The sequence below is a fragment of the Aspergillus ruber genome, assembly GCF_000600275.1.
Source record: "Aspergillus ruber CBS 135680 unplaced genomic scaffold scaffold00005, whole genome shotgun sequence".
Classification (NCBI taxonomy): domain Eukaryota; kingdom Fungi; phylum Ascomycota; class Eurotiomycetes; order Eurotiales; family Aspergillaceae; genus Aspergillus; species Aspergillus ruber.
In genome coordinates, this window is record NW_024467301.1 from 652 (window position 1) to 28332 (window position 27681).

Below are 27681 nucleotides of genomic sequence, written 5' to 3' on the forward strand. Positions count from 1 at the left end.
GCTGCCGCTCCAGGGGTAGATGAGAGTTGAACGAGTTCATGAATTGCTCCCATATGCACTGGGGATTCTGATTTCGCAACTTAATCAAGCTTTGATCTTCTTCATTTAACCATGGGGGATTTTTCCGAGCATACATCTTGTTCTGCTAGATGGTCAGGATTGCAATCACGAGGACAGAATGGATTCATGAGATTATTATAGGTCCAATCCAAGCTGGAAACTCCAATTTCCCAGAAAGTAAAGCTTGTTGTCCCACACAAATTTAATAAATACTACCAGTTTTTGGCACGTTATTGGTCCGTTTCCCTTTTTCTTATTCATTCCGGAATAGGAAAAGAAAGATTTTGGTGTTCCTAAACTGAAAGCGAAGATCTTCGATCTCATGTCATTCAACATCCTTATTTTTATCCCATTATTTCCATACAAGGGAATATCATATCAGTGCATTGACATATTTGGTCACAATGCAGTGTTTTGGTGTTTCTTGTCACAATGTTTGGCGCATTTAGTCACAAATTTATTGGACGTGAGGCTTAACTGTGGGAAGTTCATAGTGATCAGTTATTGGTAGTACCAGGACAATTCCAACAGAAAGGAGCCGCAACATGCTGGTATCAAAGCTTTTGCGATTCAGAGATGGACCCATGTGGCACAGTCTTAATGATTATGGAGTGGACTGGAGATCTGGAATAAATAAAGCATAGAATATTTAAAGAGCTAGATTTGGCATGAATTCTCTTTCATCCATATCTGCCCTTGGGGTTATACAAAATGGATCAGGTGTGTTGGACTAAGGAGGAAGATGCAGATGCCATTGTACTCAATATGTGGGGAATCACACCAGAGACAATTGGCCGTCTACTGACCAATAAATGGGCCATGGTCAGAGGTATTCAAGAAGGAATTGTGGCTGGAATGGTAGCTGCAACACTCCAATACGAAAAAACAACCAATGCTGTCCAAGGAAGACTGGCCAGGATTCGCAAAACGCATCCTGAGATTTGGTCAAACAAAGGCAGCTGGAATAGGAACACAGTCCCTGCTTTCCTTGAGAATTTGCAACTTGACCGAGACCTTGTCTGCAATCTCTTGACATTAAGTCTGTTCTTCTTTTTTTTTTTTTTTTTTTTTTTCTCTCTCTTCTTTTTACAATGGTTCTGTGCACTGACTTTCATTTAGCATCAAACAGTGGATCATCTGCTATCAGCAAATGGAACGGCGACAAGCGGCAGCCAGTGAAGCGAGACTATAAATAGCTTGTCTTTGATTGAGGTCATATACAGGTTGATGTGGTATTCAAGGAGGAATTCAGTGATGTACCAGCAAGTCACATGGCTGAAGACCAATGTGTTGGTTGACTAAATCCTGAATACCAATTATCCATTGTATCTATAAGAAGGAGACATATATCGTATGTTCCATAGGATATTCTCAAGTCTTGATTCATCGGCAATCAACATGGCCGGATATGAGTGGCTAAAAGAAGAATTGGCAGTTGCCGCGTATTACGCTTCAGAAGGTGTCCCTCACCATGTTCTTGTTCAACTTCTCCATCAGAGGAACTTCACACGCACAATGGTTGCTGTAAGGAACCAGCTGAATGTGATGCGGGTTCAAAAAACCTAGGAGGGTCTTGGTCATGTTGGGATATAGATGCCGTTGACAGATGGCTGGATGAGATATCTGATGAAATTGACGTCAATGAGGTCATTAAGCCCACTGATGAAGACCAAGAAATCCTGAACAAGGTAAGTCAGTCTTTGATTGCATTTGTGGAATCTGCTAATCATATCAGTACCACATAAAGCGCTCCTTACAGATTAGTTACTTTATGCGGAGAGTCGTGAGAGCTTTGGATTAAAGAGCGCCCAATTTGGCTCTCACACAGGTCAGCACTGGGTTTTGCATTGAGTAAAAATGCATGTTGATAAGAGAAAGTGCTGATGAATAAAGATACCCAAATATATAATATAAACTTGACTCATATTCAATGTCGTCGTGGACAGACCAGACAATATGCCTACAAAGAGACAAATATGGGACAGCGTCTCTGTTCTGGAATAATGTGGTGGCCTGTGAAAAGAAACTTGAATGTGTTTTAGTATCAAATGTGGTAGATTTTACTTGAATGAATGAATCTTCTATAAAGCCATTTGATCTCTATTTGTCTGATAGCGATAAAGTACATTCAATGTAATATGAAATTTGAAAGTTCTTTGTACTTGGTCATGATAAGGTAGACAATTGATCAGAGATTCGAGCCCTTCAATTTTGATTGGCAATTCAATATCTCACACTAGCGCCTCTTAATGAATGTTCCAATCCACAATACTCCACAAACATGCATTGGCATTGAATTAGGTTTGTTATGGAAGAAATCCCGCCTTGCCGCAGTTGGTTACCAAATGTTTCCAGAGCCTTTAGGTGTTATGTGGCGACTTGCTATTGCTTGTTCCGCCTTTCAACAGTACCGCAGTCCTAACATACTCCCTACATTAAAAACTCTTATTGGAATTCCTTAATCCTTGTTTTATTACCCCAAAACGCTTACTTCATTGAACCATTTCTTCCGAAGTATCCATGGGCCCACATGAGATGATAAAAAAGACGTACAGCTTAGCTTTAATACCGGGAGCATAACAGACATTCTATGTGTCCTGTGTTATGCCTCTCCAGACTTGAGAATCCACCTGCACAATAATTCCTTGGTTGAATTGGAAACGCCGAAGTCCAAAATGAACATTATGAGGATTGATGCCATCATCAATGGGGACACCCACAAAAGAGACTCCAAAACTCAAAGGAGCAAGAGTAACTCGCATGCTTTCAGGCACACCACATGCATCTTTTAGAACAGCCAAATGAGAATGAGCTAATGATTGCCACAGTGCTTTGAATTCATACCGCCTTCTCCAGGAAAATGGACAGATATATGCTGTATGTCGCGGCAAATTAAGTCTGTTTCCATGTGACGAGCAAGAACAAGACCGCCTTGACCTTTTCATGAGCTTTTCACTGTTGTCGAATGTGCCCCTGGTTTTCCATGCACACCATGCTCTACTGGAAACGCTCGATTTCTGGATCTAGGATGCGGAACGGGGATCTGGGCTATAGATTCGGCGACAGCATATCCAGAGGCCTATGTTCTGGGAGTTAATGTTGTCGCAACTCAACCACTCGAACACTCTCTGAATTGCGAATTCAATACTCCCTCTGACTTTGAATAAGAGTGGACTATAGAGGGGGAGCCATGGGACCTTATTCATCTGCAAATGGGTTGTGGTAGTGTGAGTCACCAGCCAAGTGTTTATCACAAGGCATTCGCTCACTTTCATCCTGGTGGTTGGTTTGAGCAACTGGTGATCGACTTTGCACCCCGTTGCGGCAATGGATCCTTGGATGGAACAGCTCTTGCCTACTGGTATGAGCACTTGAAGAGCGCAACTGAACAATTAGGACATCCAATAGCATGCAATTCTCGTGAAATTATAGCAGAATTGCAAAAAGTAGGGTTTGCAGAAGTCTGGCATAGCTATATATTGCTTCCCCTGAATCCTTGGCCCTTGAGCCCAACAGGAAGATATCTTGGTCGCTGGTACAATTTGGCAATAACCCAGAGCATCGAAACATTGAGACTTGCCCCATTTAGCCGCGTTTATGGGTGGCCCATGAGCACTATCCAGCGTCTTGCTGCTGATGTGAAATCAGATATATGTCAAACACGCATTCGCGGCTACAATGTTTTACATATTCACCAGGCACGGAAAAGCAACTGATGGCGAAGGTTTGGCACACTAAATCAGTTGAAGTTACCTAGTGAAGCTCAATGAGAAGTTTTTATACATATTTGTTCTAACAGAGCAACCAGGCTCTTTGATCATCAGACTCCTTCAACAAGCTCCACCTGCTTCGTTCCTAACTCTCACGCGAGTCGTATATAGGGTTTCAAGCATCTAGGCCCAGGAGATAGCTTAAGGAAATTGTCCTAGCTCCGAGGCCGAGCAGACAAGGCTGAATTTTCACTTCGTATTCCAAGACCTTGCAGTGCAGATCCAAGGTGCCTCACTTTGGGAGCAGCGCTAAACACAGAACTACCGAAATTGTCTCCGTCGTTTTGACACTCGGCAATTTGGAAAAGGATTGTAACCCTAAATCGGCAATGGATAGCATGGGGGAAGATAGCAAATATGATAATAGGCTATTCCATAGGGGAAGGGAAAAGGAACAGAGCAACATCCGGGAAGGAATGAACGCTTTAATAGTCCAATAGTATCCATAATAGTTCACAAGAATTCTTAACATAGGTCAGGCTCGGAGGGACGTCTTCGAATCTGAGTTTGATTCCTTACCAGCTTACGGACTTTTTTACAACACATAGTCAAGTCCAATCCATGTTGCATGACCTAGGCATGGAGACAGTAAAGCATGCCTGCAGTATACATGAACCAAAGAAGACCATAGCATCAGTTTCGGACATTAACGTTTTCTTCTGGGAAGAAGCTTACTAAAAGCAATATTAACTGATTCCAGACTACCCATCAATACGAGTAAGCTGCTTCCTTGACGCCATACCCCCTGGACGCACCGGCCTATCCCGGCCAGGCCCACCCCTATAAACACCATCTTCATTGGTTGAACTCTTGATCTCCCGAATATCCGTCGTGCCTACATCCACACACATCAACAACTTTGGCCTTATCGCCCACGACGTGGAGGGTATCTAGATCAGAACCAGGCTTGGTTCGTGTCACGGGACTACGGCCTGAGGCAGACCCCGCATGCTCTTCGTATTTAAGTCCAGCGCACACTACTGTGCCTCTCATGCAGCTGATGGTTTCTCTCTCGTCTTCCATCCCAAAGCCACGCGGCCCGCCTATAACTGTCTCACGTAGATAACCATGCCCCCCAAACCCGGCCGGTTTGCTTTCATTTTCCGTCCATGGGGTCTAATCTGGTTCTCTATTTGCCGTAAGTCTTTGTTACCCCCGCCACTAATTTCCAGAACTTTACTAATAATCCCTCTCCTACAGTGCACTGGGAAGCTTTGACGCAAGCGGTTCGTCGAGATGGTCTCGCAGCACTTGGCCGTCCACGACAAATTCGAGATGCCGCTTCAGCAAAGTTGCTCAGTATAACCTGTAACCTAACCCACTTGCCATATCTTCCCTCACTTAACTCGTGTACAGAGTAGACTGACCATCATGCACAGCTGGCAATTTTATCGCTTTTGAAGACACAACCATTGTTCCCTCGCTCGTACAAGCCGCTGGCGGCGTTGTTCTCGAACTGGGCCCTGGGCCAGGCAATCAGATTCATCGTTATGATACCTCTCTTGTCAAACGTGTCTATGGTGTCGAACCCAATTCCCACTTTAAAGATGACATAGATGCCAACTTGGACAAGCATAGCCTACGGGATAGGTATAAGCTTATAGCTTGTGGCGTTGAAGATAGCGATGTTCTGAGAGAAGAGGGAATCACGGACGGGAGTTTGGATGCCGTGTTATGCATCCAGGTCCTGTGTGCCGTAAAGAATCCGAAGAACGTGATGAAGGAGGTGTGGAAGCTGCTCAAACCTGGAGGCAAGTTTATATTCTGGGAACACGGATGGAGTAGGAACCGTTTGACGACTTTGGCGCAAGGTATGTCTGTCTCTGCCAACCTTACTTCTTTTCTGGGTGGACCCTATAGATGCTTGTCTCTAGTGGAGGACCGATGAGCGGTGCAGACCGGCTAACATGAAGAAATCTTAGCTTGCTGGAATCCTGCCTGGAGCACATTTGTCGGATGTCATTTGACCCGGAATGTGTTGGCGGACATTCTCAACAGTGGAGAGTGGGAAAATCCGCACGAAATTGAAGAACCTGAAGAACCATTCAGTTTGCTGCCTAGGATTCAGGGTGTGCTTGTTAAGAAGAAGGCTTAATTAGACCCTGATTAGAGTAAATCCACTCACTCTCTGGAGGTCATATCAAGTTGAAAAATAAGAACGTGTTATGATGAATCACAATTCCTGAGATCCGGGCATGGCTGACGACTCTGTTCAGCGGATAGGGTATACCGCCATCATGTAAGCAGACAACGTAGGAATCTACTACAAAATACCAAGAGCAGCAGCTTAGACAGTCCAAAAGACAACATTTCCTTTCCGGTTCACTGCATAATAGCTACGTGGTAGCACTTAATACCTATGTTTCCAAATCAAAACCCAGCTAATGCCAATTCATTCACCTCTCAAGCCCTCTCCTTGTCCCACGGCTACTCACCACCAAGCTGCAATATCGCCGACCAAGTATCACAGGTGTGTCCCTGCATTATGCAACCGTTCGATGGCATTGGCAAGGTCATCAACACTAGCACCGTTAGGGTAGACTCTCCAAACGCCCTTATCCCGGATGCAATAAATTTCCTCGTTCAGTCGAACTGTGCCACTAAATACGCGCACCGACCTTTTCAGCCAGCGATATCAGTTTATACACGATAAATAAGCAATAACAGAACAAGAATTTGTCAGCAACGACACTGGGCAAACTCCTTTCACTTACATCGATAGAACATTGAGCACTGAACACTTTCCCGATGTAGCTTATAACCGTACTCTCCCCCATCTCTGGCAACACAACGATCGACCGCCTCAAGATCGATGGAATGCTTCGAAGCGCACTCCTCGTAGAATGCGCGGTCACGAATTCGTTCGAAGTCGGCAGTTGAACATTTGACAAAGCCGACCCTAGTCATGAGATCCGAGTACAGATGGCATTTTTCGTCAGCATGATAAGAAAAGTCTCGGCTCTAGAATTTGCATAAAATTACCATTAGATACCCTGACATCGTCAATCAACCTATTCATCTGATTCTTCGTTCCTATAGTTTGCACTAAAAATAGTGCCTGGTCTTGAGTGGTTCGCACTTCAGCGATGAAGAATACATGAAGGTGAATCACTGGGCTTGATGTGGGAGCGAGAGCGCAGACCGTCGTTGACGACCTTCTGGCGGATGGTCTTGTTTGGTTGGATGCACAGGGCAAGGAAAACGAGTACTGGTCGCCGCAGAATACGTTAGATGACAGTGGGTGAATGTGTGTTCTTTCCTTCAACAAACATCTATAGTCGATCCTTCCCCGTTCCCAGGCCATCATGGCCTTGGTAGACAGAATCTCTACCTGTCAAACCTCAATTTTCTTCTCCGCTTCAAGGAACCAGAGAACTGTATCGGACATCCTGCCCAGTGTCTTGGACAGACCAGGTTATTTACAGATCGCGGTGCCCGTGTACTCAGCTTTTATGCACGTTCTTCTAATGCCAAATGGAGACCACTTTCTCGAATTGATAATGCCACACATCAAAATATATATTATAAATATAAAAAATATAAAACATACAACAGCCGGGATTCGCTGGTGGTCACCCACCCAACTACTAACCGGCCGGCGTGTGGCTTAAGTACGGCTGAGCGGACGGGAAGCCCTGTTCTCCACACCCTATGGTCGTATGTATTGGTCTTTTAGTGGACCAAAAATATATGGAGCAAGCCTGCGTGCACGAGGGTGAGCCATTACCCAACATCACGCAGCACCGCGCAATCTCAATCCTTTGAAATCCTTGCAATCCATAGACCTCGCACCCTCATCTTCATGAAATCCCATAAGATTTCATAAAATTTCCAGCTGTAGCTGATTTGTATGCATAATAATGATGATCCATCCTAATATAGTAGTGTCTGTCTTGTTTGACCACCCGCGGGCTAGTGCCGGGGCTGCATCATACGAATCACTTAGTTGACATGGAATTAACATTATTGAATGGGGCTGGCTGATTATTGATACACGGTAAGATTAACTAACTTTAATATCTGGTTATTTAGTTAATCAACGCGAAGTCAATCTTTCGGACTGATTAGCTATTATGATAAACGTAATCGGACACCGCGCTGCCTTGTCGGCCGCGACATTCTCCCCAAACAATCATACTGAACCATTTTTGTTAACACACTGAATATGACTGGGCTACCCAAAGGAGAGCGAATGGTATTAGCTCTTCAAGCCTTCCATAGAGGCTCATTTACATCAAAAACTGCCTGTGCTACGGCCTTCGACGTGCCTAAAAGGACATTGATGACCCGCCTGGATGGAGCCACCTCTCGCAGAGAAATGCCTGCAGGTGGTCGAAAACTGATGTTTGACAAAGGCAGATGTCCAGTTGACTCCAAGGGTTGCAGTAGAATCATGTTATTGCTCACGAAGTAAAATTCGAGCCATTCCACGCAGAAATTCTGGTCGGATTGCAAAGCCTCATCTATTTGCATCTAGCAGTTGCCTGACAAGGATTTCTCTTCGATTGCTGTCAAATTTTAACCATTTGTGTGTGTTTCTGATCGTGGTTTGATCCCAGTAAGTCGCTCACGAAATGGTGGTTTAAGGTACTTTAAATACCTTAGCAGCTTTTAAAATGAATTCGTATTGCTCGAGACCGTCACACCCGAAACAGACATGCCGCAGTATGTCAATTATGCTGAGCATGAGCTCGCTACCTGATTATTATCAGCACGTACTGACAGTTATAGTCGGTGGTTCGACCGTTTCCAACATCTACAGTGCAGACTACAGGAGACAAAGGCCAAATGTGACCCGCGAATGTGTTCCGTAAGATATCGATAATGACATTTTTCAATGGCCTGGATAAATGATAATACAAGACAGGATACGATCACGGCGCGCAAGCTTCACTCAACAAATGCACAACTAAACGGATCGGCGGGTTCGGAATCCCTATACACGCCTCCACTACTGAGAGTGCGGCTTGAGTCTCCTTCATCAAATGCTGAATGGTCTGCCAGGTTTTAAGCAATGCCCCTGAGCTCCGGATCAGCTCGATAATTTTCAGCTTCTGAGCTGGAGCCAATGACTTCCCTTGTTGTTTGTCACGTAGGAGAGACTCCAAAATAATATCCCGCGCGGTCGAGTCCGACTCGCAGCATACAATCACAGGATATGACAATTTCCCTTCATCCAGGTCCTCGCAGAACCCCTTTTGCTCAGTGTACGTTTCGTCGCACAGGTTTTGGTAGTCGTCTCGGATCTGGAACCACCGACCCAACAGCTCTGTCAGCCGATCCAGCTCCGGGAGCGGCCAGGCGGACGGTGCTGGGGCGAGGCTGGCCATCATGTGAACAATCATTGTGAACATTGCCCCAGTCTTACCGTCGATCATGGTAGTATATTCGGGAACGGAAGGGCAATGAGCATTATGCTTCCAATTCAAGTCCCAGCTTTGACCCAGCGCAAGCTGTGATAGCCCATTCAGAAACTCGGGGAACATTTGAGGATATTGACGGACTTTCTGTACGGCCTCAACCACAATATAGGTTGCAGTGTTTATACATTGCGCGGAGCCGAAGATTGTATGAGTCGCAGGGCTGCCCCGTCGGAGGGGTGAGTCATCTTGAATATCATCCAAGATCAATGTTGAATTGTGCAGGTCCGTCACAACCTCCTTGATGACTTGGAGCTCCTTGGGTGCCAATTGGAACCAAACGTTCAGCGCGTCCACCAGCATGGTGCGAACGTTTTTCGACGGTAAAGATGCGATGTATTGAGCCGGCGCCATAAGCGCAGAATAATCGAGATGCGCTTTCTCGCTCACAACCCTGGATCTGGGATCAAGTGCTGGATTGGGACTTTCTTTGCAGGAATGGTATTGCAGCATTGTCGGTGCATCCTTTGTTGCTGATGCCAGAGATTGTGTCTTGACAGGAAGTATATCCTCCATTTTCATTGCTTTAGAGAGGCAACGTAAAGATTCAGAATGTTCAAAAACAAATTGGCTCTGAGAATATTAGGATTCAGGTGGGGAGAAATACCAGAGTGCCAAAAGTAGGAGCGGGCACTTAAGTCGCTGTCAACCACAATAATGGCGCAGCTGAAGACGCTATAAAAGGAATGACTGCAATCCCGGCGCGAATGACTGGTAATCTAGGCGCTCTATTTACTAACTAATATAGGAAAGATAGATGGGAGATCTGCCCATCAGCCGTACGCCCGGACCAACTGATATGTCATTTGTATAGTTTGGAACTGGTCATGATACTAATGATTGACTAGTGGAAAATTAGATGGGTCCTAATCCTGACTATCATATCTTTGACGATCTGAAGATGTGATCCGCACGCACTTGATATTGAAATTAATTATATAACCGGTGTACTAGACGGTGAAGTACAAGCAACCAGGACCATTGACAATATTCTTCGATGGCATCCAACACAACCCTATGCAGGTCAGCAGGTTTTGACCCAGTTGCACTTTCTCCGTTTGATATCTGCCTTCCTGGTTTTTACTGTTCGTTGACGATCTATTGGTCCCTTATAATCGATCTAGTTAACACTCTGCAGGTCCAAACAACACTGCTGTACATCCCCCACAGTTCTGTCCACCCACAACGGAGTGTTACGCAACGCGGCTGCAACTGCAGAACAATGTTTGTCCGGAGCCCCAGGGCATCTACGAGCCTATAGTTTGCGAAGTTGGACATTATTGTCCCCCGGGCGGCAAGGAACAGATCTTATGCCCGGAAGGACACTACTGTTCCTTAGGCGCTACGAAACCGGTGAAATGCCTGCCTTTATCGATATGTTTTCCGGGAAGCGGCCGAGAACTTCCCTTGATTGGCATATTGTTGTGTGGATTGTTAGATACTCTATTGATATGCGTAAGTTTGTGGCCAACTGTCAAGAGATATCTGCCAGCTCGAATGATAGAAAGAAAGCTAGAAGGGCAAAATGAGATATGCCTTGAGTCGCAGTTGGCCTCTAGTGACAAGAAGCACATATCTCAATCAGATCCAGGTTCTATCATCATGTGCAACCGGACCGACACGGGACTTGCTATCGGGTTTAGAGACCTGACTCTCGTCCACCCTACTTCTGGGCGCAAAATTCTAGACGCTGTCAGTGGCGTTGTACCCAAAGGCCGGTTACTTGGAATACTGGGGCATTCGGGATCAGGTAAAAGTAAGTACACTTCTGGTGGAGTCTTCCAAATCTCCTGTCTTGAGGACTAACTTGGACTGACAGCAACACTTATCAACATTCTCGCTGGTCAGGTCAAACAGACTTCAGGGACCATACTTTGGAATGAAGTGGAGCAGGACATGTCACGGTAAGGCTGAATGGCATCGTTAGTTTGAGTGCTTTGCTAACAAGGTGCCAAAGCTTAGGAGCCTCGCGAGGCGTCATCAAATTCGTCCCGCAGGATGACATTGTTCACCCACATCTGACCGTCTGGGAAAATATTCTGCATTCAGCACGTGTTCAGCTTGGAGGATCTTGTACTGATAAGGACATCCAGGGACATGTTCAATTGGTCATCAGTGCTCTTGGTCTTTTTCAAGTCCGGGATAGCGTTGTTGGTAATGAGCAGCGTCGGGGAATATCTGGGGGCGAACGCAAGCGTGTGAGCATTGCCTTAGAATTGGTAGCATCACCCCCAGTCCTAATTCTCGATGAGCCAACATCTGGACTGGATGCTCAAGCAGCCTTGTCCATTATCAAGCTTTTAAAAAAACTTGCCGGCAAAGGAATTACTGTGCTATGCGTAATTCATCAACCACGCGTCGAGATTTTCGAGACTCTAGATGCCGTGTTAATCCTGGACACAGGCCGACAGATATACTCGGGACCGACTTCCTTGGCCAAGGCCCACTTTGAGGACATGGGATACAAGTTCGACCCAATGTCTAACCCAGCGGATGTCATACTTGACATCGCTTCTGGATGCTATGAGTCCAGGCAATTTCCTAATATGGACAGATCTGCAAAGTCTTCTGCTAACACTAGTACCGACCACGACAAGTCTAGTGCTCAGAATCAGCTTCGACAACAGTATAAACACCAAACTGCTCAATGGCACGAGCAAGTATTTCTCTGCCTTTACCGTGATATAAAGCAGCAATCCCGGCAGCCTGCGAGTTTCTGGACAGAAATATTTGCTGGCTCCTTGACTGGTCTATTGCTCGGATTGGCCCTGTATGAGTTGCAGGGTCATTTCTACGGGGGCCTCTATTTGGCTCCATTTACACCTCTTTCCAGCGCCGTGAATTATACTGTTGCACCAGAAGTCGCATTGTTCACTTGCTTTTGCATAAGTATGCTGTTCACTTTTCTCATTTGGTATTATGATCCAGCTAACTTCATGGTATGCACAGCATTTGCGAGTGCCGCGCCGAGTGTGATCATATTTGGAGAAGAAGGTGAGAGGCATTCATAGCTTTTCAAGACTTGGGAAATTGATAAAGTAAACTCTTCCATCCACAGTACTTATATCCCAACGGGAATCCAGGTCTGGTCATTCCATGAGTGCATATTTTGTTGGAAAATCTATTTCCTGTTTTCTGAGATACACCCTCTCTGCTCTGCATTTCACCTCGTTCTACGTTTTGCTGGCGACGCCACTGGTTCGCTTTCAAATCTTGTTTGCCCTCAACCTCGTTTTTTTTTATTGTAAGTTTTGTCTGTCACCAGGCCAGGCAGTGAAAGAAAGCTAATGGACGAAAGGTGTCTACGGGATTGGGTCTGTGATAGCAGCTATTACTCAACGCGAAAATGGCCCCTTGGTCTGCTTTATGGCGACAATTATTGTTTCTGTGCTTTCAGGTGCCCAGCCTCGTCTTGCCATTGTCAAGCAGTGGCACATGGCGTGGCTCTGGTACTTACTCCCAGGGGTAAGAATTTACTTTGAAATGAAGAAGGAAAAAGAACCAAGCTAATATGAAATAGACGTGGTTTGCCGAAGCATACATCAATGAGCATATCTCGCCTTTTTCTTATCTATACAGGACAAAAGAAGTTGCTGAATACCTCGGATACACTTTTGGTCGGACTGGATTTGATGTGGGGTGAGTCTTTTCTTATCTGTGTTTTCCTTCCCTCTGTCTTCCTCTGTCCCTCTTTGACTCTAACGTAAAGTAGGCTTGCTATCTTAATAGGCACTATGTATCGAGTAATTGGTTGCTTGCTAATGACCGTCCGCGCTCGGACAGGTTGGTGGTAAAACAAGTTGCGGGGGACAGGACACGCAGTCACAGTATAGATCTGAGTAGCGCAACAATACATAGTCTGTTTGGGTTTCAATATTCAATAATAAAGTTTGTTATTGACTGCTATTAGTGTGGAATCATTTCACCATATCAGATTTGACACGTTGGTAGGGACCTGTCAACGCGGCATATCACTATGTCTTTTGCAATGAAAACCAGGACAACTTCAATAAAAGATCGGTCCCAATTGAATCGGCCGCATATGCATGTATATACCCATACGATTACATTAGTTCAACTCTGCCCAATCCATATAACATGTTTTATCTACATAGTGTACCGTGATCGCCGAGATTGGTGGTGATCAGGGAGCGTAGAGATTGCGATCTATCCCAGTGCTAAGTGGAGCAGCAATTGCTCTATACCAAATGTGAAATATTTTCTATATACACTCTGCATGGCTTTCAGCTATTTTCACTAAAGAAACATGCCCGTGCAGTCTTGTGGCTAGTAGTTATGGTACTAGTATCATTAGTGCGGAAATTTATAGTTCGCGCGGGATCGCCGCCATTCTCCATGATTGTCTGAAATAGCCAGATTGACATAACTCACTTCAATACTCACCGTATCTCCTTGGCTTCCAATTCTATTGAAACCTTTACTGATGAGATCACATACTCGCTGCCTCTCCGCGTATTTGAATATAACATCACCTTCCATTAACTTCCCTTGCTAACAGCCCTTTTACTGGAAAAGCCCTGAGAATGGCTTCACCATCGAATGTGACCATTTGGAACCTGAGTGGGAAATGGATGGGAGTAAGTAATCAGCCAGATTATCCAATCCTTCACCTACTCTGTCAGTACGTATGCCATGAATATTGACCCCTCGGCCACAAAAAGAATAGATCAAAATCGGATGATCCTGAACCTTCATTGAAATTGGTATAGATGTTTTTAGAACCCTTAGCATGCAAAAGGTGGAAAGCTGACTGCTATCCTGGTTTCCCTTTCAGCAAGGTATTGGTTGGGCTCTCCGGAAGGCTATCATCTGTGCAAACCCAGTTGTTTGTATCTCTGCGTACACAAGCACTCAGGAGAAGACACCGTCAACATACATAGATACAATTTTCCGGACTCCAGTGGCAGATATCCTTGACGCGCGGGTGTTGAATTGGCAGAAGATAAAGCACACTGATTTTATCTTTGGTTCGGTGAACTGCCAAACAACTTGGATCGGTGGTCTTGTAGGCGAAGAGGGAAGGACACGGCCGAACATACAGGGGAGCATAGGAGACGAAAAAGCTACTAAGTTCCTCAGAGGAGAAATCCTGGCTGATGGGAGTAAGTGTGACGGGTTTCTGGTAGAAGAGAGATATGGGAAAGAGGAAGCATTGTGGATTCATACAATCGATCAGCATGAGGACGGTCATTGGATGGACGAAACGGTAAGCATTCCTTGGACATACCATATTGTGAATTATATCGCCTGACTTTCTTCCATTTCAGATGTGGGGATTTGAGTTGATCAATGGAGAGCGATATCATACTCGTCGAGTTATAACGATGGACAACAAGACCGGTCGATACGAGCTGGTGCGGGTAGTTTTCCTGTTCATAGAATGAGACGCAATTTGCTTTGCGCTTAATTGTTCACTCATGTTTGTTGACATAATGTACTTCCCTACCGACTGGCGCACCTCCCGCTTTTTTTCAGTGTTTTCAATCAGTTAAACAATCTACCACTACTGTCACGGAACATGCACACCCGCCATATAGAATATCTGATTACTTCGGCCTGTTTGGCGTAGGAAACTCACTGGGCATTGTTTAAGCCCCTCACAAACACTAGATCACTCGTTGCTGACAAGTCTTCCTCTTTCCTTTCTCTCCTCATGTTAGAATTTCGTGAGATAGTCTACCAGTAGATTTAAATTGAACAGGACCGTCATACATTCAAGGTCCCAAGATGACAACCTACATCCATGGGTCCGAATAACCACCGAAGTCTAAGCATATCATGAATACAAGCAACGGACTGTCCAGTTATGTCTATTACATACCATTGAGCGCTAGAGTATGTATATTCTGATCGCCACCTGCAGCAACCATCAATTGCAGGATAAGACCCAACATGTGGCTTGTGAAGTGCAAGCAAATAAATCCTCAGATCTATCATAGTGCATTACCAAATGAATATACCTGGTCGTTTCTTCCTGTCGTATAATTAAGATATACATAGTTACCAAAAACCGAAAATTGGCTGATCGACAACTCCAAGTTTCAAGAGTAAAATTTCGTTATCATGGTTTTTATGTTGATTTATATTTCTTTTTATTTTTGGAAAAACAGCTTTATTTTATATATTTAATTTGATATGTAGTAAGTGACTAGTTTCTTAATGTGCTATCAGAAAATAGGTGGCGCAAGGAACAAAGGTTTCCACTCTGGATGTCGATCCTGATCCCTCCAGTGTCCGTGCACTGCGTAAGCTGTGTCCTAATTTTCAGATTATTAGTGTCACCCTGATGTTCAGCTACTAGTATCTGCTTCTTCGACTTAAATACCCTCCGATGCCCGCTCGTTCTGCATTCTGTAAGCCATCTAATTCCCATCAATAACCCGATCCAAGCAACCGCTCCGAATCCGACCAATATGAAGGCCACCATCTTGTTTACCATCGCCACCCTGTTCTCAACTTCCATAGCAACAGCTAGCGGTGGCGACTGTGTAGTATGTTCCTTCCTGTCTCTTTTTAAAAGTTCAATATTCAGAATGTGCTGCTGATTTGTGTTCCCCTCAAAATAGACTAGCTGTCTCATGAAAGCCGACAATGCCTCGGGCTGCAACATGGATGTACAGTGTGCCTGCAACAGCCAGAAGTTCAAGGACACCGGTCTCAGCTGTGTCCAGTCCTGCGGAATTAGTGAGGAGGAAGGTACGTTCTCCCAGCTAAATCCTCTTAATAGTCCTAGAGTCAACAGCTAACAAGTCACACTAGCCAACTCTCAAATTAATAAGTACAGATCCCAGTTCTGTAGCTAGAGGGCGAAGTCCGGGTTACCTTGACGGTCCTGCGGACCGTAATATGCCACAGCACAGAAAATCAATTAAGTCTAGTCAGAATTATATCCATTAAATACCTCTTCATCTTGACAGGTGCGTGCATTGTGTCCAGGCTTGCTACAACTACCACAACATTGTTTCCTTGGTTTCACATGCTTCAAACTATCATCCTTCATATGGATTTCCTCAGTTATCTGGCGACCTATATCTCCTTGATCCAGTATACCTTTGCCAGACTGCAGACTTAGTATTCCTCCATGCTGTATATGTTGTCTTTCCCCTCTGGCGCTTGCTTAGTGTATGATTTGCATTTTCAAGTGTTGTAACTTGGTCCTTGAGGAAAGCTGTCACGGCGCTCTACTAGGATAATGGAGCATCCAACTCATGGATTCTACCTAGGTAGCTATCAACAAGAATAATAAACATGGAAAGAAGGGGACCGCAATTATCAACAAGGCTAACAAGTCTGCTTCATGTGATAGCCAGCCAACGTAACCAATTTGTCACCGGCAACTGATGCACTTCAAAGAAGTCCTCACGGGATTCCCTATATTCGCACTGTTTGACAGCCCACGAGCACCCGCAAAAAGCCCACAGGCAGGTAGACAAAGCCCACAGCCAGCCCGCGGGTTTGGCGAGGCCTAGTGGTGGTCAAGCGAAACAACGGCCTTCTTATGCCAAATAATTTTTACAATGCACCGTTTGTTTTTGCTGGCTCTGCTCACTCACTCATCATCCCAACACTCACCCTCGACTCTCAAGGCATCACCTCAATCACCTGCACCTAGACTGCGGCAAAACCGTATTTGCGGTTACCACATTGCTAACCAAAGCCAACCTCGCAATTTGCGGCTTTGGCTGTGGTTAGCCATGGCTAGCCGCAAGATAACCGCGCTAGCATAGATATCGCTTATTTGTCCTATTCAGGACTATTATTTCATCCCTATGTCGCTTACGTACACTTGTTTTTACTTTCGATATATACATGTTCTGGTTATGACAGTACTTTTCTGCGCTTTTACCTACTTCCTACACGAAATAATCAGAAATACTTTTGTATTTACATATAAGTAGTATCACTTTAATGTATTAAAGTTATATAATAAGGTTACTCGACGCTGGTAGCCTGTAATTTCAAGGTTCTAAATCACGTTGTGTTTTATATCGGAGGTATATATTTCACATATGAAGAAGCCAGTGCAGATTCGAAAGAAGCGTGGTAGTAGTACGCTACTTTACTAAACCACGCCCAAATATATTGCAAATATCACCGAAAGATAGAAAATTATAGGCTACTTAGACGTTACCTTAAATTAATGCTAGGAGTAAGTATATTTTCTACCTTCAACCTTGTGCGGACGCCAGGCGCAGGTTCAGGTACTCGGAAGTCGGAATCGTCATCGATCGTAGGTGGTTATCTTGCAGTTATCTTGTGGCCACCCGCAAATTATGGCTTTGTCGCAGCCTACCTGCACCCAACTAATTCTCACGCGGTCATCACCCTTAGAACGGCAACGAGAAAGGGCAAAAATATCAAAACGAAAATAAAAACATACAACAGCCGGGATTCGCTGGTGGTCACCCACCCAACTACTAACCGGCCGGCGTGTGGCTTAAGTACGGCTGAGCGGACGGGAAGCCCTGTTCTCCACACCCTATGGTCGTATGTATTAGATTTAATAGAGCAAAAATATATGAGGCAACTGTGAGTGCACAACACACAAGAGGATGAGCCATCACCCAACATCATACAGTGCTGCGCAACTCCAACTCTTTGATATCCTGATAGTGTCACGGGCTCGGACCAGTAGATACTAATAAAATGACATTCCTATCTAAACCAGTGTAGCCATCGACTAGAATATCGAATCTGGAGAAGAAAAGAAGAGGCAAGTCTATTTACACGAAGAAGTCCTATATGGTTGTGTGTGGTCTCGCTAAGCAGCTTGTTTGTCTTGATTGCTTTTATGGTATTGTTTGCCGTGTTGATGATGTTTGCTGATGAAGGCGCTGGGCTGAGTCGTTACATCTACAGCATTATGAACATGGTCTGAAGCAACCGGAGGCTCAGCCTCGTTTTCTACAAGTGGATGAGCAAAGTGCGGTGATGCTCATCCTGGCGTTGGATACAGTTTCTGGCCCGGGTGCAGCCGCCATCGCGGGAAGGTGTAGTTGTTGTCATATAACAAAGTATAGGATCAAGGAGGCTCCGGAACATTGATGGCGGAAAGGCAATCGCTGTACCTTTGCTGGCATTTTGCTGAAATCTGTCTTTTGCGAGGGCTTGTAGATTTCGGAGAAGCTCGAGCTGTCACAAGTGTGGAATCATACACATGGGGACAAGACCTGTCACCCAAACAGCAGCTGTGACGATAAAATAATCGCCTTATATCGTGGATCTACTAAGGGTCTTGACACCTTTGATCATGCAGTCCGGGTCAGTCTCAGGCCCCGGAACATTGCCGGCGTGGCCGCAAACGAAGGAAATGCCCGGTTCAAGAAAGCCATCTCGGAGCTGGCTGACAGCCTTGCCGTCATCTGCCCAACCGAAATCTTCATTGTAAAGTAGCCTGAGAACTTTGGAGTCGCGAGCTTCCCGCTGAGCACCGAGTAGTTCCGTTTTGCGGCTGCAGCGTATTCAAGTTTGGTCCCTGGCAATTCCCAATAGGTCAGGGCTTTCGTCGCCTTTGCCGTCCAGGGCTCGCCATAAGGGTTGCCAGCATCCGTGAGGATGTACGGCTCAGGACAGAAAATGCCCTTGTATTAAGGTGATTGGCGCTATTCCATGTAACCTTTGTGCGCAACTTGGAGATGGTCGTTGTCAGCGTAATTGGAGCGCATCACTCGGGAAATGTCAGAACTCGAACCGTCGGGAACCTGGGAACTGTTAACTTTGTTTTCTTAATCTATATACTCGAGCATGATGGACCAAAATTGATACTACTGCCGGGTCTACGAGAGCCTGGATATATTGAGGTGGTTTTGCTTCGGTTTCTAGATCCTTACAACGGAGGTGAATCCGACTTAGGTATTTACAGTCGGTGACAGGTATCTCGAAGTCGCTCGCAGAATAATGGCTACAGCCATACACTCTTATATATCTGGGGCCAATTGGCTGACCAATCACAACGCCCGCGCACGATCGCCGGCTGATCAGTAGCACCGCGAATCTTTTACACTACGATTCTGCACAACGGCTGGGACAAGATCCCAAAAGAGAAACGCAGACAACGTTTCCCTCGCTACAGCGACCACCCGCAGGATTGACGGGTGAGTGGTTCTTTTATTGGGCTTTGCAGGCCATTGCGTGTATGAAGCTCCGATGGCGTGACTCGGCTGAGTATTTAAGATTCGGACATCCTACTGACAATTGCGCAGGACAATTTTGCAATTTAGCCGTATCGCTTAACAAATTGCAATCACTGAGATGCCAGCTAAAAGCATCGCGGTTGTCGGCGCGGGGCCTGCAGGGGCCATCACCGTCGATGCTTTGATGCAGGAAAGGACCTTTGATTCGGTTCGGGTATTCGAGCGCCAGGACCAGTCCGGTGGATGCTGGTATGTGCGGAGAAACGGGTCTCTCTTCAGGCGACAACCGACTTATGATTAACAGAGACAACCTATGTGTACAGGATCCATCGCCCAAATGAACCCCGGCTCCCACTAGACATCGACAAACTCTCCGCCAGAACAGCCGATACACCCATTTCCATCCCCCCTCAACTGCCATGCCATGCTCCCGCCATTTCTCAGAACCGTTTCGCCGACTCGCACATCTACCCCACGCTCGAGACCAATGTCGACGCTTCGGTTATGTCGTTTTCGCAGGAGACGATTCCCCCTGTCCGGTCTGAGCGGTCGATTGCCCTGCACGGTCCGGATACACCGTTTCGGCACCACACTGTTGTCAAAAAATATATCGATGATTTGTTCAATCGCAATGGGTACCAGGATCTCGTCGAGTACAATACCACGGTTGAGCGGGCGGTGAAGAGTCCGGAGTCGGGGAAGTGGGAGCTCACGTTACGGCGGGGTGAGAAGGGGAACGTGGATTATTGGTGGACAGAGTCGTTTGATGGACTTGTTATTGCAACGGGGCACTATTCTGTGCCATATATTCCTGCTATTCCGGGGTTGAAGGAGTTTGCGGAACGGTATCCGGAGGGTGTTGAGCATACCAAGCAATACCGGGGTCCGGAGGGGTATCGCGGGAAGGTATGCTCTCTTACCAGCCTGGAAGAAAGAATGACACTAACTCAGACTTGAACAGCGAGTTGTCACAGTGGGAGCATCCGTCTCCGCAGCAGACACAGCAGTTAGTCTGATCGACCACGCCCAAGCACCCATCTACACAGTCACCCGCGGTAAATACAACGTGTACTTCGGAGGACAAGCATTCAAACATCCCCAACTTTCAGAACGGCCGCCTATCTCGCATATTTCCGTCGACGATCGGACCGTTCACTTTGAAGACGGCACCTCCGCGGCAGGTGTAGACCACATTATCTTCGGAACCGGATTTAGCTGGACACTCCCCTTCCTTCCTGACATTCCAACGAGGAATAACCGTGTTCCGGATCTATACCAGCATGTCTTTTATCAACAGGATCCAAGTCTCATTTTCATTGGCGCTGTATGTCTCCTCAACCCCCAATCTCATCCGCAAAAGCTAACAAGGAACAACACAGGTCGGCACCGGCCTAACCTTCAAAATATTTGAATGGCAAGCCGTCGCAGCAGCCCGCGTCCTCGCTGGAAAAGCCTCCCTCCCACCTCTCGAAGCCCAACAGCGCTGGGAAACAGACCGCATCGCTGTAAAGGGCGACGGGCCTGGTTTCACATTAATACATCCTGATTTCAAGGATTATTTCGAGGAAATGAGACGGTTAGCTGGGGAACCTGGGGAGGGACAGCCGGGACGGAGACTACCGGTGTTTGAGCAGAAATGGGTAGATGATTTCTGGGCTGGGCACGAGAAGAGGATTGCTATGTGGGAGAGGTTGAATAGAGAGGGGAGGGGGTATCGACTATAGGATCCGAGCGTTTGATTTGGCTCTTTATAGATGACGACTGGCAAGCTTAAACTTGCTGATGAACATATGTATAGCAGATGCACATGTAAAAATATCGATTGAACAAGCATATCATGTGACAAGTTGGTATACCATTTCACCCCCCAGATTTATAATTACCTCCTATCCATGATGGCTACTAGTTGAACCGAACGATGTTATCCGCTTGATTATGTCTATCTGAAAGCCTTCAAGGATACACGGAAAGCCCACTAACATCAAAGCTCGGGCTTAGATGTCTTTCATACATCTCAGATTAACTTGTTACTGATTGTTTAAAAAATGGCCAGATGGGGGCTGAAACCCCAATAGCCTCAGGCTTATCAACAGCACTATTTTAAACCATTACTCTTTAATCATGTAGACGGTTGTGCCTGTGAACTTCAATGGAGGCCCTATGACCGTGTTCGACACCTCACTGTTTCATGGAACGCATCCTAGCTGCAGCTGGTCAACAAATGGCCCGATGATCGAAATTTCTCAGATGCAACCCTGTCGCACAGGATGCATATACATACCCCTCCGGCGTGGCTCATTAGTACTTTTGACATGCCACCCATGCTTTAAATTCCATTACCCCCACCGGTCTATATAATAGAAATCATTTCGGTATCCACTTACCAACGACCATCCACCATCGCGTCTTCACCTTTGCCTTCGCCCAAAGGTATTGACCACCATGAATAACGAGAACATCTGCTTTATCTGTGTAGACATGGCGTTGAAAAGTCCCGCAAAGCATCAGCATCTACACCGTGACCCAAAGCCCAGGAAGACAGAAGAGTGTCTTCTTTGCGCTAGACACTTTTGCGAGGCACACAAATCAAATGATGAACTTGGTGAACATGTTTGCGAAGTCAATCACCGAGCTTACTACGCTAATAATCGGAGTATTTTTAGAATATACCCTACCCTTCAGACGCGAGAGAGGTTGTCTGGAGTGGTGGGATTATGAGTGAAGTGACAAGGGGTGGTATGTTTTCATTGAAAGCACTTTGGAAGGAGTTATACTTATGTAAATGAATTTATGTTCCAATTCTTTACTCGTTGTTTGAGTATATAGACGTTATTCCGGATCAAGATGTCGCATTTAAAAAAGGTATATCTGGGCTGTTGGGATCAATCAGCGAAAGATGGAGGAGGCTGTTCACAATATGGATTTATACAAAAGTTTACATTCCTGGTACTTCTGGTATAATGCAATGCAATTTCAAACAACTCATTCGAAGATGGTGGTGGCTGACAACAGCTCTATTCATCCCTCTTATTATCACTAATACAGTGCTTCACTATATTGCGACAAATCTGGAGATCCATCAAGGTCTATGGTGGCACTATCACTTACCAACATATTATCACAACCACTGCCAATAGCCCTATTCCAACCCCCTCACCGTCGTCTGCGCCTTCACCTTCCCTTTCCCATGCTCTACATCATCACTAATCACAACTCCAACCTCTTCCTCTTGCACCCCTTCCCCAACCCCATTAACCACCCTAAACGCCACTCTCCTTCCCTCCAAATACCTCCCATCAACCCACCTCAAAACCCCCGTCATAATAACCACAACCCCCACCAATCCCGCCGCACTCTCCCAACCCACCCTATAAACCGGCGCCTGCGCAGCCGGCCACACAAGAACCTGCGACCACGCCGAAATCGCATAATACCCTGCCACACTCACACCCACAATCAGCGCTCGGCTCTCGGGGTCCTGCGGGATGAGATCCGATAGCCAAGCGAAGATTAGCGGTGCTGTGCCTAGTGGGATGTAAGAGAGGAAATATGATGTGTACGCTGCTGAAAGCGGGAGGGTAGTTGGGTGAGAGGTCCAAAGGGACATTATTATGCAGGGGATGAGGGCGACTAGGCATTGTGTTATGATAAGTGTCCAGCGTGTGCGGAGGAGGTCAGATAAAAGCGCCCAGAACCAGACGAAGACGACGTTGATCGCTGAGCCGGCGATGGGAATCGCGTTTACTTGTGCTGTGCTCCAGCGACGACTTCCATCCGGCCTCTTGACCCATTCCAAGAACAGCGAGAAGTAGTTGTATCCGTATGTTCCTAGGACAGACGCACAATACAGTACCGTGATGAAATACACAACCCAGCCTGAGAACGTGCGCTTAACAGCATCCCAAGACATACGCTTTGGCTCTGCGCGGCCGTTCCGGGATAGTCTGTGCATGGATAGTTCTGCGTCAATGGTCTTGTCAAACCAGATGGCTCGCGGGTTCGGTTTATTCGGTAGATCGGGGATCATAATGAAACCCGCGAAGCCCCATACAACAGTGATAATTGCATTGATGACAAACAACCATCTCCAACCAGCCAGACCCGCATGATTGTCCAGTGTCTTCGTAATAGCCGCCTGCAGCGCGCCAGAGAGCATCTGCCCCACTGCTTGGCAGGAGTGATAGAAGCCCATTCGTTTAGCGAGTTCGGTGGGCGTGTACCAGTGCACTACTTTATCAGCCCCAGCCCTTTCAAGACAATCGCTGTAAAAGAAAAGAAGGGCATACTAAACAAAGTAATCATTCCCGGCCACGCACTACTCTCACAAAGACCCAGAAACACCCGCAACACGTAGACTTGTTTCGCCCTGGTGGTCATTGCCATTAGACCAGTTAGGAATCCCCAGAGGATTTCGAGGCCTGGGAGCCAAAAGCTGGGGCGGACGTAGGTTAGGATTATTTGCGACGGGATGAGCATGATGCAGTAGGCGACGTTGAATGTTGTTGTGAAACTTTCATCTGTTAGTATTGCTTAATGACGGTGATATGGGGCAGAGGGGACGTACTAATTTAGTTCATTGCCGTGGAGATGGAGGTCTTCTTTCATGCCGGAGACGTAGGCGTTGTTGATATTTTGTTGGTCGAGGTATTTGATCACTGTCTTTCTTTAATTTGGATTTCGGGGGGGAAGACTTGGTAAAGGACGCACCCTGCGAGATACATCCAAACGTCAATAGGAACATATCCAGTCGCCGGACAAGAGCCCTTTCCCCCGATGAGCGAGCATTGTTTGAGTCTCCTTGCGAGGTATGTCTGCTGAATACACGTTTAAACGACGCCATTTCTTTCTACAAGTATTCCGTACTATCGAAGAGAGGAACGAAAAGCAGTATTCATACCTTCTCCCAGACAGATAGTTTCACGATAGGCATTTCACCCGCCAATAACCGTCCCTCCTCTATCATGGCTATCAGGAATGCAGTATCCCTGTTTGGAGTAACCGTAACCTCATGATAAGGAATGTTGATTGATTGATTGATAAGATCAGCGACCCCGCGAGATATGTAAATCTCCACTCCTCCATCTTCAATTCCATCTCACAACCATATGATCTCAAGGACACAAAATGCCCCAAGGAAACGCCCTTCCCAATGCCTCCCCTAGCCTAAGCTACTGGCAACGCACAACCCGCTCATTCGCCCATCTCCACGCAAACAACACCATCCCCGTTCCAACCTCGGCCAGATATGTGGTCATCGGATCAGGCATCGCGGGGGCTCTAACAGCATTTGAACTACTCGAGGCTGGCGTTAATGCCGAGGATGTTGTTATCCTCGAGGCTAGAGAGGCAGCTGGTGGTGCTAGTTCGAGGAATGCGGGGCATGTGAGGCCGGGTATGTTCCACTCTTTTTTTTTTTTTTTTTTTTTTTTTTTTTTCAAACCAGTGATTGGATATATGGTTAATGGGTGTTGGGTGATGGTAGATGCATTCCGCGGTTTCACGGCATACTCCAAAGTCCACGGTGCCGAGCAAGCCCTGAAAATCATCGCAAACGAACGTTTAGTTCTACAAAAGGTAGATGAGTTTATCACAGAACACGCTGCGGCATGCGACTTCCACCGCACAACAACATTCGACGTCTGCATGACCCCCGACTTCGCAGAATACGAAGCTGCAAGTTTCAACGCATACAAGAACGCAGGCGGCGATGTATCCCACGTTAAATACTACACTGGACCAGAAGCACAGGCGAAAACGAACGTCCCCGGTGCGGTAGCTGCGTATGAGTGGCCGGCTGGGTCGAGCCATCCGGCGAAATTGGCGCAGTTTCTTCTGAGTAGTGTGGTGAGTAGAGGTGTGAGATTGTTTACTTTTTGTCCGGCTATAGATATAATGCGGTCGTCGGATGCTGGCCCTGGACTCTGGGATGTAAATACAGCCCGGGGAACGGTGATGACCGAGAAAGTGATACATTGTACCAATGCGCATGCTGCCTTTTTATTACCCCTGCTGGATGATTATATCACGCCGAACCGCGCCCAGGCACATTCATTAATCCCGACGGCTGCGTTTACAGGGACGAATATCCTCCAAAACACATTCTCGCTGCGCTACAGTCTGCACCATTTCTACTCCCTGATCCAGCGACAAGCAGACGGTACGCTTATCCTGGGCGTGTCGAGGTCGAACCCAACGCTTAGCAAAGAGACGATTGATGGGCGGTTGAGCACGGATGATAGCAAGTATAATGAGGAGATTGCGAGCGATGCACTAAGTAGTTTCGGGGGAATTTTTCCTGACTATGGTGCAAATGGTGCGATGCACGGCGAAGGCCTGGATCATGCTTGGACGGGGATTATTGCAATGACGGCGGATTCATTGCCGTTTGTTGGGGAAGTTGAGGGGTTTCCGGGGCAGTTTGTTTGTGCGGGGTTCAATGGGCATGGTGAGTTTGTCTGTCTCCGAGGTTGTGGAATGAAGCTGACTTTGTAGGTATGGCGCGCATTTTTACGTGTGCGCCGGGTGTTGCTAAATTGGTGCTTGGGAAACAGTGGGAGGAAACTGGTTTACCGGAGTGTTTCCAGATGAGCAAAGAGAGACTCGGTAGACTGTCATCTCAAGCTGTGCCATCAGTTTGGTGATTACAGCGAAGCTCATGACGCATGTTTGTATATAGACTGCCCATGCGAAGCGTTTATATTCAGTAGGGCGAATCAACCACATCCATGTGCAAAGCCAAGAGCAGAAATATCAACAATCCAAACAACCATGTTGTGGTATATACAAGGCAGCGAAAGAACCTTGGATCCAATATTGACCAAAAATATGTATACACGTATCCAAACGAAAGTAGAAGATGTATAATAAAGACAATATAAATAAAAAAGAAAAAAGAAGAAAGAAGAAATGTGCGGTCAAAAAGTCGTAAGAAGGAGTTCACTCCCAAACCCCAAGACGCCAAACACCCACGGGGTAATCCCCGGACCAGATCGGCCTGCGATAGGGCGGGAGATTACCCGCCCAAGTCCGTGGGAGACGGAGTATAGCGTGGTCTCCCTGTTGATGGCGGACTAGACCAGAGCTTGTTTCGTTGGAATACTTGTGGGTCGATGGTTAGGAAACCGGTTGGTAACCCTTGTTGCGGAGTTCACTTTGCTTCCAGTCTGTCTGGAAGTTGCTCATCTCGGCCCGGTCTTGGTTCCAGTTGGAGTCGTCGAGGGCGTTTTCGAGGCGGCCCTTGCGGCGCTGTTTGATGCAGTAGAGGATCAATCCGGCGATACCAATGGCACCGGCGGCACCAGCACCGATACCAACACCGGCCTTGGCACCAGTAGGCAGTTCATCCCACTTCTCGGACAGGGACTTTGGTGGTGGCTTGTTCAGTTCGGTGACAGTGGTAGAGTTGCCCCTAATGACAGTTAGCACCATGCATAGAATTAACAGTAGCAGTGAAGACATACTCGACAACCTCGATACTCTCCCAGTCACCACTATTGTCTGTGTATTTGTATTCCTTGCCGGACGAAAAGTCATGCACGCGGACCCTGTCAACGACCATGGTGTAGGGACCCTTGTCGTAATCGACCTCACCACCTGCCCACTCAATAGTACCGAGGGAGTTACCCGAGTCACCAGCGGGCCAGATACCGAAACGAACGTTACTCGGGGTCTGGGGGAAGTTCTTTCCATCCAAAGCGTCTTCGTATTTCAAAGTGCGGACCAATTCCTGGTCCAGCCACCACTCCACCTTCTCCTTGGTCCAGTAGGTGGTGTAGTTGTGGAACTCGGTGTCAGCGTTGGAGACGTCGTGGTAACCGCCGCGGTCGAAGCTCGAGTCGTTTCCTTTGCCGAAGTAGTTGGACTGCACCTGGGAGGTGTTGTAACCGACCCATTCCCAGTCAATCTCGTCCAAGTCGTCGGACTGCAAGACAATACTGCTGATAATACCACCACCCTTGGCCATCTTGACGTGAGACTCGACAATACCGAAGAAGATGAAGAACTTGGACTGCAACGTGGGGGAATCCAGCTTCTTCTTGATGGAGAATTCGGCTCCGTTCTCGGTCCAGTCGATTTTGCCATTGGTCGTGGCCCAGATGTTCTCGTCTTGGGTTCCGTTGAAAACCCACGTGTGATTCGTACCCAGAGCAGCGTCTGCCGGACAGTCCTCCTTGGTAGGGTTACAGTCGGTGAACGTCTGGGCGTGGACGGTGCTGACACAGGCCAGCAACAGGCCGACGAAGAAACGAGCGAGCATGGCGGCGTTTGCGATACAGG

The 27681-nt window shown here is 46.7% G+C and overlaps 13 protein-coding genes across 13 annotated transcripts, besides 1 other annotated feature; 9 read left to right on the forward strand and 4 right to left on the reverse strand.

Moving 5' to 3' along the window:
- Positions 1-551: 551 nt before the first annotated feature.
- EURHEDRAFT_292780 (uncharacterized protein) lies at positions 552-1245 on the forward strand. The gene has a single exon (XM_040778237.1). The coding sequence runs from the start codon at positions 772-774 to the stop codon at positions 1177-1179; it is 408 nt and encodes a 135-aa protein (XP_040641083.1). The 5' UTR covers positions 552-771; the 3' UTR covers positions 1180-1245.
- EURHEDRAFT_409626 (uncharacterized protein) lies at positions 1180-2134 on the forward strand. Its single transcript, XM_040781133.1, has 4 exons — positions 1180-1611; positions 1680-1748; positions 1796-1888; positions 1954-2134. Exons 1-3 carry the CDS (start codon positions 1459-1461, stop codon positions 1859-1861), a joined length of 288 nt encoding a protein of 95 aa, XP_040641084.1. The 5' UTR covers positions 1180-1458; the 3' UTR covers positions 1862-1888; positions 1954-2134.
- Positions 2135-4669: 2535 nt separating this feature from the next.
- EURHEDRAFT_409628 (class I SAM-dependent methyltransferase) lies at positions 4670-6128 on the forward strand. The gene is made up of 4 exons (XM_040781134.1): positions 4670-4968; positions 5031-5138; positions 5210-5641; positions 5753-6128. Exons 1-4 carry the CDS (start codon positions 4899-4901, stop codon positions 5923-5925), a joined length of 783 nt encoding a protein of 260 aa, XP_040641085.1. The 5' UTR covers positions 4670-4898; the 3' UTR covers positions 5926-6128.
- Positions 6129-6294: 166 nt separating this feature from the next.
- On the reverse strand, positions 6295-7268 carry EURHEDRAFT_521190 (uncharacterized protein; the record flags this gene model as incomplete). Its single annotated transcript, XM_040786837.1, has 3 exons — positions 6823-7268; positions 6545-6791; positions 6295-6422 (listed from the first exon to the last, which is right to left on the reverse strand). The coding sequence occupies exons 1-3, from the start codon at positions 7135-7137 to the stop codon at positions 6295-6297; spliced, it is 690 nt and encodes a 229-aa protein (XP_040641086.1). The 5' UTR covers positions 7138-7268.
- A 1457-nt stretch (positions 7269-8725) lies between these two features.
- Positions 8726-9601, reverse strand: EURHEDRAFT_433180 (FPP/GGPP synthase family protein; the record flags this gene model as incomplete). The annotated part of the gene is made up of 1 exon (XM_040783426.1): positions 8726-9601. A coding segment is annotated over one exon (876 nt), but the record flags the coding sequence as incomplete, so codon positions are not given.
- A 1251-nt stretch (positions 9602-10852) lies between these two features.
- Positions 10853-13044, forward strand: EURHEDRAFT_513307 (putative ABC transporter; the record flags this gene model as incomplete). The annotated part of the gene is made up of 8 exons (XM_040786152.1): positions 10853-11006; positions 11070-11154; positions 11208-12139; positions 12200-12244; positions 12309-12494; positions 12549-12715; positions 12771-12889; positions 12963-13044. 8 exons carry the CDS (start codon positions 10853-10855, stop codon positions 13042-13044), a joined length of 1770 nt encoding a protein of 589 aa, XP_040641088.1.
- A 729-nt stretch (positions 13045-13773) lies between these two features.
- EURHEDRAFT_409630 (uncharacterized protein) lies at positions 13774-14727 on the forward strand. Its single transcript, XM_040781135.1, has 4 exons — positions 13774-13848; positions 13933-13974; positions 14046-14477; positions 14539-14727. Exons 1-4 carry the CDS (start codon positions 13795-13797, stop codon positions 14653-14655), a joined length of 645 nt encoding a protein of 214 aa, XP_040641089.1. The 5' UTR covers positions 13774-13794; the 3' UTR covers positions 14656-14727.
- Positions 14728-15531: 804 nt separating this feature from the next.
- On the forward strand, positions 15532-16537 carry EURHEDRAFT_409631 (uncharacterized protein). The gene is made up of 3 exons (XM_040781136.1): positions 15532-15762; positions 15838-15967; positions 16031-16537. The coding sequence occupies exons 1-3, from the start codon at positions 15685-15687 to the stop codon at positions 16072-16074; spliced, it is 252 nt and encodes an 83-aa protein (XP_040641090.1). The 5' UTR covers positions 15532-15684; the 3' UTR covers positions 16075-16537.
- Positions 16538-17411: 874 nt separating this feature from the next.
- Positions 17412-17804: a sequence feature (Protein overlapping with rRNA (EURHEDRAFT_292888, EYE97403.1) was converted to a misc_feature.).
- Positions 17805-19383: 1579 nt separating this feature from the next.
- EURHEDRAFT_409632 (FAD/NAD(P)-binding domain-containing protein) lies at positions 19384-21334 on the forward strand. Its single transcript, XM_040781137.1, has 5 exons — positions 19384-19404; positions 19474-19653; positions 19728-20310; positions 20366-20728; positions 20784-21334. The coding sequence occupies exons 2-5, from the start codon at positions 19523-19525 to the stop codon at positions 21126-21128; spliced, it is 1422 nt and encodes a 473-aa protein (XP_040641092.1). The 5' UTR covers positions 19384-19404; positions 19474-19522; the 3' UTR covers positions 21129-21334.
- A 447-nt stretch (positions 21335-21781) lies between these two features.
- EURHEDRAFT_409633 (uncharacterized protein) lies at positions 21782-22398 on the forward strand. The gene has a single exon (XM_040781138.1). The coding sequence runs from the start codon at positions 21847-21849 to the stop codon at positions 22120-22122; it is 276 nt and encodes a 91-aa protein (XP_040641093.1). The 5' UTR covers positions 21782-21846; the 3' UTR covers positions 22123-22398.
- Positions 22399-22418: 20 nt separating this feature from the next.
- On the reverse strand, positions 22419-24244 carry EURHEDRAFT_513309 (MFS general substrate transporter; the record flags this gene model as incomplete). Its single annotated transcript, XM_040786153.1, has 5 exons — positions 22419-22472; positions 22664-23631; positions 23691-23914; positions 23969-24059; positions 24112-24244. 5 exons carry the CDS (start codon positions 24242-24244, stop codon positions 22419-22421), a joined length of 1470 nt encoding a protein of 489 aa, XP_040641094.1.
- Positions 24245-24338: 94 nt separating this feature from the next.
- Positions 24339-26045, forward strand: EURHEDRAFT_528961 (NAD(P)/FAD-dependent oxidoreductase; the record flags this gene model as incomplete). Its single annotated transcript, XM_040787085.1, has 3 exons — positions 24339-24796; positions 24887-25849; positions 25897-26045. Exons 1-3 carry the CDS (start codon positions 24529-24531, stop codon positions 26043-26045), a joined length of 1380 nt encoding a protein of 459 aa, XP_040641095.1. The 5' UTR covers positions 24339-24528.
- Positions 26046-26517: 472 nt separating this feature from the next.
- On the reverse strand, positions 26518-27661 carry EURHEDRAFT_449996 (glycoside hydrolase family 16 protein; the record flags this gene model as incomplete). Its single annotated transcript, XM_040783857.1, has 2 exons — positions 26518-26812; positions 26865-27661. The coding sequence occupies 2 exons, from the start codon at positions 27659-27661 to the stop codon at positions 26518-26520; spliced, it is 1092 nt and encodes a 363-aa protein (XP_040641096.1).
- Positions 27662-27681: the final 20 nt, after the last annotated feature.